At 50.4% G+C, this 9298-nt stretch overlaps 1 protein-coding gene across 1 annotated transcript in view; it reads right to left on the bottom strand.

The window, feature by feature from the left end:
• Positions 1-932: 932 nt before the first annotated feature.
• TRPM8 (transient receptor potential cation channel subfamily M member 8) overlaps positions 933-9298 on the bottom strand; it is a 70855-nt gene continuing 62489 nt past the window's right edge. The window contains exons 23-26 of the mRNA XM_024563974.4: positions 8303-8402; positions 7258-7291; positions 4372-4463; positions 933-1084 (exon numbers count right to left, since the gene is read on the bottom strand). Coding sequence (XP_024419742.2) covers positions 4413-4463; positions 7258-7291; positions 8303-8402 — 185 coding nt within the window. The 3' untranslated portion in view covers positions 933-1084; positions 4372-4412. The remainder of the gene's footprint in view (positions 1085-4371; positions 4464-7257; positions 7292-8302; positions 8403-9298) is intronic.

Genomic DNA, 9298 nt, shown 5'->3' with positions numbered 1-9298 from the left:
CACGGGGCAACTTCCCGAAGGTGGGAAGGTTCGTGCGTGAAGTTGCCCCGCCCACTGGCCACCTGGACACTGCCCTCAATGACCAGCATTGCGGACCCCGTTAGAGGCTGAATATGATGCACTCACGAATAGAATGTCTACGACGACCACGACTATACAGAAAGCATCTTTGATAAAATGTTACGTGAAAAAGCTTACATGAAATTGTACAGGTGGTACGATGACATCATGTAACATTCTAAAAAGGAAATAAAACATCCACAGGAGAACGCTGACTTGGAAAACCGTCCTGAAATGTCAGCAGTGACCGTCCCTAGGTAGTGGGACAACTGACATTCTTTCCACTTCTTCACGTAGTCTACATTTCCTGTAATACCCATGAAACATTTTTGACGGGAAAATAGTAAGTAAGAGGAGTCAGAGAGCGCGCGATAGCAACAGGAGCAGCGGTGCCTCGCGAGGTTCCACTTTGGGGTGCTTCTCACACTGCCCAGGAACGGGGTGCTCCCACCAGCCGGAGCGCCTGGCGAGTGAGAGGGAAGGATGAGTTTCAGGGTCCTCCTTTGAGACAAAAAGCACAGTGAAATCAGTTCCTCCTGAAAAGAGTAGGGTCCTCTTGCGACAGCACATTTTAAAGTCTGGCCTGATTTGGGAGACTTTTAAATATATGCCAACTAATGAGTCATATGATACCAAAAGAAAACCAGGGAGAGTGGACTGGAGGTAAGCAGGGGAGACCCACGGAAACAGAGGATGCATGGCCAGGCCCCTTTTCCCAGGGGAGATGGGCTCCTACAGCAAGCACGGACTGAAGGGGGAGCAGCAAAGGCAAAAGGAGGGAACAGACTTTGAAACTGTCTACAGCAAGTGCAGGTCACTGAGACCCAGAGGGGCTGGGAGCTTCAGTGGAGCAGATGTAGGGGTGCCCTCCCTCTATCTCCATTGTCCCGGGTGAAGTCAGTCACACGTCCTGTCTGCAGGTCCGAGAACAGCAGCAGGATGGAAACATCGCTGGGCGGTTCTCATTCGGGAACAAAGTTGGGCATCGGCCCCGTGTGTCTCCCACTCCGAGGTCTGACGCTGCCTGCAGGGGCAGAGAGAGAACCCTGTGTGAAGAATGGAGTTCCCATTTTTGTTCTCGGGATACGACTTATTTCCAAATACACCAGTAATGGGCTGGTAGTGGGTAGAGATGTACTACCCAAAGCAGAGAGATTTTTCTCTCAAGATCGAAGTGGCCCTGAGACCGTTTTGTGAGTTCTGCCCAGTTTGCCAGCGGGCACAGCATGACCACAGCCGAATGGCCAAGGCTCACTCCGTCCATCTGGGTGAAGACCCAGAAAGTCTCCAAGTGCTGCATCTGCCAGGTAGTTTCTGCATAAGTAAAAGGATGAGCTGGTAAGAGTTAAGAAGGGTAGTAAATTATTGAAATGATGTTTTATGATGACTCCCAAAGGAACTTCAAGTTCTTTCACTGAACTAGAATTTCAGGGCAGCAAATGCAAGAAGAGATGGATTATTATGTGAGGATTAATCAATTTCCAGGGGCCGTGCCTCCCCGGGGTCCTTGGGTTGCACGGATGAAGCTACGAGAAAACTAATAGCTTTACTCACACCCTGGGTCTTACTTCCCTTCAACCTCAGTGCAGGAGAAAGAAATATATGTCCAACTGTCTGCTAATTTCACCCCAAGTCACTGGGTCCGAGGCTGGGGCAGGGAAGAAGATCCCAGATGGGCCAACGGGTAAAGACCTGCCGCCGAGTGTCCGCTCCTGCCCGCCCCCCACTGGGGTCAGGTCACCCCCACCTGGGTTGGCGTTCTCCTCCCTTGTCCCTGCCCAAGGAGACATTGCCATCACCCTCTGGAGAGAGAAGTATCAAGGAGGCAAAGAATCACATTGTAGCAGCGTGTAGCTGGTTGCCTAGAAAATTCCATTTTCAGTGAACTTCTGAAGGACACACCAGGCAGAAAACACCCCAAAAAGAAGTGAATCTTATATCCAGAAGACAAAGTGCACCCACCAATGGGACAGGCCCAGGTCGTGTCTCTACAGTCACGAGCGGTTAGGACTCACGGGGCGTCTGTTCCCTCACACGCTCCTCTCCTCGTCCTCTGTCTCTCACGGAGGGTCACACGGAAATGATGACCTTCTCCACGTTCCCTGTCATTCGCCGACGAGTGAACTCTCCATGTTTTAGTAAAAATTTACATTTAAGCAAAGGGCCAGTTGACAAGAGCCAGCCTGTTTTCTCATCTTACTCAGAGTAACACATTTGGGAAAGAAGGAGAGACGTGGACGTGAGGGCTGTACAAGGTGTGTGAGTGTGCAAGGTTTGTGCAGAAGAAGTCCGGCCATTGTTAACGTAATGAGAACAGTTTGCATGACATCGATGTAACCCGGCAGCCCAGGAGAGCTGACTGGAATGCGCATGTGTGAACAATGACGACTTCACTGTACTGGTCACTGGAGGCAGTAGACGCCATTGAGTGAGCATGTGTCCTGTGTGGGTTTCACATTCAAAATGACTGAGTGAGTAGAGCAATGACTCTGAATCAAATTTTGCATTAAGCTTGAACATTCCTCCACAGAAACTATTCGGATGTTTCAGAAGGCCGAAGCTCTGAGCAACTGGTGACTGGCAGCTTCATCACGACAACGTGCCTGCTCACGCATCACGTCTCGTGCAGAGTTTTTTGGTGAAACATCAAGTCACCCAGGTGACTCAGTCCCCCTACAGCCCAGATTTTCTGCCCTGTGACTTCTGGCTTTTCCCCGAAAACTAAAATCACCTTGGAAAGGGAAGAGATTTCAGACCATCAAGGAGATTCAGGAAAATACAACAGGGCAGTTGAGGGCGATTCCAACAGGATTTTGAAGAGTGTTTTGAACAGTGGAAGAGATGCTGGGAGAACTGTGCAAGGTCCCAAGGTCCTACTTTGAAGAGGTCTGAGATGTCACTGTCCTACGTACAGTGTCTCTTGTATCTTGCATCTTCTTCACTAAATGCCTCTATTTTTCATATTACATGACTGGGTACTTTCTGGAAAGACCCTGTACACACATCTCCTCATGGATCTTTTCTGATTATCATGCCTCTATGGTTTAAAAAACTCATTATAACTGTTTTATCTCTTCCTGATTTTAAAAAATATTTCAGCTCATAGCTTAAAGTGGCAAATGTTCCAAAACTGAAATTACGATTTATTGTAAGGTGAAACACTGTTTTCATTTACCATTATGAAAGAGCTGAAATACTTTCTTCCTAAATATGCAAAGTTTATTTTCTTGAGCAACTCGGGAGGCTACACCTGCGTTTCCAATTACATAAAGCATGCAGTTAGCTCACCCTCACAAAGCCTCCAGATCGTCAGGGCCCAAGGCAAGGCCCCGAGGGCCCAGCTGCATTGGAGGGAACCTGGTGACCACAGTTACCCCGTAACACAGTCACTCGGGGAAGAGAAATGACACTTAATGCCCAGCAGGACTCTGTGCCTGAACCTCAGCACAGGTCTGGGAGGGCCCCTCAGCTCGCAGGAGGCCTCGGTGGGAGGGAGGGAGGGAGGGAGGGTTTTCATTCCTTAATGTGTTTTCATTCCTTGCAATTCACTTTCTCAAAAAAAAAAAATCTACTCCAATGGAATGCCCATTGTTTTTCCCCTGGCTCTTTGTGTCCCTAACAACGTTTTTAGCTTCGGTTTCAGAATTTGGACACGTAATGGGAAAACATAATTAAAGCAAATGGTAAGATGTAAGATGTCGGGGAGGGGGCCAAGCCTTGGGTTCAACTTTGCCACTTAATTGAATTCCATTTTTATTGCGCAAATGAGCTGTTGCTAAAAACCTTGGACACTTTACTGAAACATGTTTGGTAATCAAAGGGGGTCGACACATATTTGCTGCTAGCGAAACAAGCGAGTGAGCACCCGTTTCTGTGTCCCACAGCAAAAGGCATCGATGACGTGTTGTGAGAAGGCATTTTTAGGCACTGATATGTAAAGAATCAGGGACATAGAGTTCGGGGCGGGGGGAAAGGAAGCCTCAGAACAGGGTGACTTGATTCAGTTATTGCCAAAATAGCTGCACAAGTTGACTCAAGTGCTTTTAAAACAGCCAAACGTGGGACCTCCGGCTGGCTGTGCCAGCCCTGAGCTGGGAGCGAAGTCGGTGCAGAAAGTAATGGGACCGGGCGCGTGGCTTCCTCTTGGTCCTCCCTCCAACCCAACAGTGCTCACCTGTTTTACACACACCTTATTTCCAACCTGATAATATGTGAAAATAAACGACCTGAGAAAAATATCGCAATTTTGAAATCAGTCTCAAAATGTGAACGTTTTCAGAGCAAACAAAAAAACCCATTGAAACGACTCACCTTGTTGTAATTAGATTTTTCTCCATGGCAGTCCATGAGTTTTATTTGATTTTGTTAGCAATCTCCTTCAGAAGACACTTGAGATCGTTAAGCTTGGAAGGGAAGAAAGAACTGGTCTTAAGATCGATTGGCCAACTTTGAAGAATAAATGATCACTCTCTAGCTTTCCCACAAAGCACAGTGTGCTCGTACATCAGACAGCGCGTGTGGCACACGCTGGATGGGACAGAGTGAGTGACGCGACGTTTTGGCCCCATCCCTGCTTGCGTCCTGGAATCACATCACTAGCAGGTGACCATCCCTATCAATTAGTATAAGCTCTCAAATGCACATTGCTAGTGACTCCTACATAGAAATAATAGATTTTCACAGCACAGAGAAATACTATTTAGAAATAAAGTTACAGGCAACAAATGCTAATAGAAATTATGAGACATAATAAAGTTGTGCTTTGATATAAGAATAGTGCTAATGAAAATAATACATAATATTAATAAATCAAGTTTTTGCAAAGTATCGCCTCTCACCACAAAACAGTATACATGGTAGAGCAATAGGTAAAAGGTCTAATGAAATTGTTTTTGATACATGCATATTTCACAAGATAATGAAGCTCGTTCGAAATCACACGCCATGGTTGTACACTTGATAAAAGCTGTAGACATAACACAATTTCCGTACCTTGGTTTCTAACTTGCTATGTCCCTCATTCAGGAAAAATCTGTTTTTAACTTGGGCTTCTTTTCAGCAATAACCTCTTCACTTAACTTTTTTTTTTTTTTTAAGAACAAAAAGAAGCCCTCAGGGTTAGAGCCTGCCTAAAATAAGCAAGGCACAGTGAGGTCCCCACCTACAGACTTAAGGTCGGCCGTGAACGCCTTTGATTTCTGGGCGCGGGGAGTGCTCTGTGCTAATTGGTGGCACAGAGGCTTCAATACGCTGATTAAAGTAGGAGTAAGATTCCAAGAGGCTGCTCACGAGACATGTGACGATCCCTACATTTTTTCTGGATGGAAAGTTGGGTTTTTTGTTGCTCAGAAGAGGAGGTGTAGAGGATGGGGGAATAAATGGGAGAAGGGGCAGGGGAGCAGGACGAGAAGGGGGAGGGGTGGTGAACCCCATGGGTGACCCCCTAGGCTCTGTGCTGTGAACTTGGGGTCTTCCCTGGGATCCGCCAAACATCTCCCCAGACCTACAGGTGGGCTTCTTACGGGAACCAGCAAAGGGGCTGAGCTCCACAGCCAGGGTCACTCTCTGAGGTCCCCAGAGACCCTGGCTTGCACATGTATGTAGACAGCCTTTGGTATGATTCCATGATACATGACTCCCTCAGCTCCCATGTCCCATGACCCCCACTGTTTAGGTCCACTGTCCCCATTGACAGTGTCCCCTGCCCAGACCCTTACTGGTTGGGAGGTCTCCCTGGTCCCTAGGAGTCAGTGCCCTGGGCTCCCAGTGACCTCTGCCCAGACCCAGCAGGTATCCAGGCAGCCCGAGGCCCCTGCCCAGTCCTCTCTGCCCGTCCACGGTGGCCTCCATCCCCTGCACGCCCAGAGCAGGGCCAGCACCAAAGCATGGCTTTCGCACCTGCAGGCCAAGCCTAAGTCTTACTCCCACCAGCTCCCTGCGGGGCCGCCCCAGTGGGTCCAGGAGTGACATAGCACACGGAACAAACAGAGCCTGTTCTCTCTCCCAACGCATCATCCAGACAAACATCCCCAGCTCCTGGGTTCCCCGACCAGACGACCTGGAAGGTCCGGGGATGCTCAGAGGAACCCATTATCGCATGCAATCCCGCACAATGCAGCCTGCAAACGCCCCTCCCCCCGAACCGCTGAACAGAGGGGCCCCCCACGAAGTCCAGGGGCCACGCCTGCTGGGACCGCACAGAGCCCAGTGCCTGGCCCGTGTTACGACAGAACACGCACACACAAATTGCACGCGGTGTGTGGTCTAGGCGCAGAAGCAGCAGACAGTACGAGCATGTGTTTCGGTGTAAATATACAATGTGGAAAGGTGAGTGAATATATCACGTAAGGTTTTCCATATATTACGTATTGCCTGTGTCTCGCAGAAATCATCCTAGAACACGGTCCCATGTTGCTCCTTTCCTATGTTCTCTTAACAGTCGATAAATTGTTTCTGATCTTTAAAAATGTCGGCAGTTTTCCTTTCCCTCCCGCCGCCAGGACCGCGAGCTGCATCCGGCACCACCATGAGCGCGGCACTCCACCCCACTAAAACAGGGTCTTCCCGGCCCCGCAGCCGAAAATCAGCAACAGCACAACTGCAGAACGACACTACTGTGGGATGGCGCGTCTCCAAAGAGGCCACCACCACGTCCTCCCTCCCCATACGCAGGTGTTGCCCCCCACCCCCCACTGGGACCTGGGCCGGCCTGGGACGGCTTTGTTCAACAGACCCTGGTGGACGGGACGTCGTGCCGGGTCCAGGCCTGCTCACCCCATGCCTAATGCTCACGTGCGTATTCGTGCATCTGCCATGCCCTGCAGTTTAGCAGGTAACAAATAGACGCCCAGGGCCTCTCTGGTGCTCCCGTAATTGCCAGCACCTTACACCTGCCTCTGCAGCTGAGCGAAAGGTAGGCTGTCCTGGGTCAGAGAGACAAGATGTTGGAGATCGTGGAAATGGGACTTCGGGACTATCCCTGGGCTAGTCCCTCGGGCTGATCACCCGAGAAAACAATTCCACTCCAGCACCCAGACCCTACCTGGTGAGCAAAGAAGACTGAATATGGTCAGAATCACGTCTATGTTTTAACAATAAACTTCTTTAATTTTAGACCATAACCACCGACCTCCAGTTAAAAGCTCTAGGATAATAGAGATGAAAATATTATTTCTTAAACTATAAACAAAACTGTACCTTTGTATCCAGCTGTCTAAACCGATGCCTCATTCTTCAAGGAAGAGAGAGCGGGAGAGAGAGAGAGAGGGCTATTAAACTCCACTTTCCAGTCTCTTAAAAAACAAAATACGGATCATTTTCACACCCAACTGAATCACCTCCGCTGCATTTACCTGTCATCCTTTCTTCCTACCCCACGAAGAGAACCCCACTGCTGCCCGGGTAGAAGTGCAGCGAGCAGAAGCTACTGTGCTGAGGGGGTGGTGGGAGGGGGCCCGCAGGGTCCATCCCTCCCTTCTGAAACCAGGATCTCAGAGTCTAGAAATGGAGAAAGCTTGGGTGTCCGCTTTGTCACTCAGAGAGAAAGAGCAGCGTCCCCTGCTCCCTGGTGGCTGTGCTGAAGCTCAGCAACGCATCCAGGCTGCTTCCATCTACTCGTCCCTGTGAGCGTGGGTTTCGAGGTGTCTGGAGCTCTCAGTGTCCGTGACTCTGCCCAGTAACCGCGTCACTGCACAGTAAGAAGGGCATGCCCCTAGAGGCCCTGCATAAACGTCACGTGGGGCCCATCTAGTCCTACGTCATGTTTATAACAGCTCCACTAGGCCCGTAAAGGACGTTCGGGGCCTCTCAGGGACAGTCTAACACGTCACCCAAATGGTTTTTCCATCTTCTGACGTCCCTACCGCTTGTCACAGAAGCACGCGGGTGGCCCCTGCCAGGGGAGGCCCACTGCCCGTCACCTGAGGGACTTCCCAGGACCTGCCTCTGCAGCCGCAGCAGAGGAACCTGCACTCTGGTCACCTGGCCCCCAGGCCCTGCTCCCCAGGCTCCAAACACCACTGTCTCCCCCGGGGCCTTGAAGGACCCTGCGGATGGCAGGCTGGTGGCTGTGCCCTGCCTGCAGGGCTAGCCCACATTCGCTGTCTGTCTCCAGTGGCCTGGGTAGCATCTGCCTGTGCTCCTGCTCTCTCTCTGCTTCGATTTCTCCTTACAGAGCTCGGCCGGCCCTGCCGGCCAGTACACTGGGGGCGCCTCACAGAGCGGAAACGAAGGGCTGACATACTCCTCTGAGGCGTCGTTGGCCTTCGTGTTGATCTTGACCAGGTAATTTTCTTTCATGACACCCTCCCAAGCCAGAGTCTCGTTGTCTTCATTTGTGAAACCTGGAATAATGAGACAGAAAAACATTCACGTTGTCTCACACGCCCCTTACACGCATTTGGCGGTGCCTGGGTCGGGGGAATCCGATTGGTCCAGCATAGGCTGACCTGACTAATGCTACCCACTGGTGACAGCAGCAGAGAGATGGGACATTAAGGAGTGTGCTGGTGGCACGAGGCAGGGGTGCTGATGGCAAGAGACAGGAACGCCGTCTGTTCTACACGGACAGCGGCCCGGGGCCTGTCTTGTGTTCTGCGACTCAGCACAACCACAGCACCAGTGACTTTGTTCTCATGTCACTGTGTCCCTCTCCCATCGTGATCACATCATCGTGCTACCCTGATCGTGCTACTAAATAATTGCTGGCGAGTCACCAACCCTCAACCTAACGGGGCGGCAACTTTGGCACAAAAGGCCTGACATCACCCCACCCTCCAGAGATACGGAGTCTGGGCGCAGACCTCCGGGAAAATTCTGTCTCTCCTCTTTTCCTCCAGGGGCACCTGAGATGTGCTGTGCGGGGAGCCTCAGGCACGTTCCAGCAAGAGTCTCGGTTCAGCTCCCTGCAGCACCTCACGTTTCAGGGGCCGAGCAAGCGAAAGAACGGAGTGACAGCTCACCTGGGCTTCAGGTACCAGCACGAGGGGCGGCCATCCTCACATGTTCCTGCAGAGGCCCACTTGGAACAAATGTATTTAGTTTTTACTTAAGGATTTGTTCCTGGACATGTTAGAGTTTAGGGAGAATCATGTCATCTTCCTGGATATCAGAAGCATTAATTGGGGTGTCAAAGATAGCCAATAAGCAGGTGGCAGGTTTGAAGCAAATCCTATTACAGCAAACACAGATTTCTTTTCTTTATTTTTCTCATATTTTAATTTTTTCAGATTTATTTTTA

Source organism: Desmodus rotundus, chromosome 2 (genome assembly GCF_022682495.2).
Source record: "Desmodus rotundus isolate HL8 chromosome 2, HLdesRot8A.1, whole genome shotgun sequence".
NCBI classification, from domain to species: domain Eukaryota; kingdom Metazoa; phylum Chordata; class Mammalia; order Chiroptera; family Phyllostomidae; genus Desmodus; species Desmodus rotundus.
The sequence above is the reverse complement of the archived record's forward strand: the minus strand, read 5'-3'. Positions and strand labels throughout refer to the sequence as shown.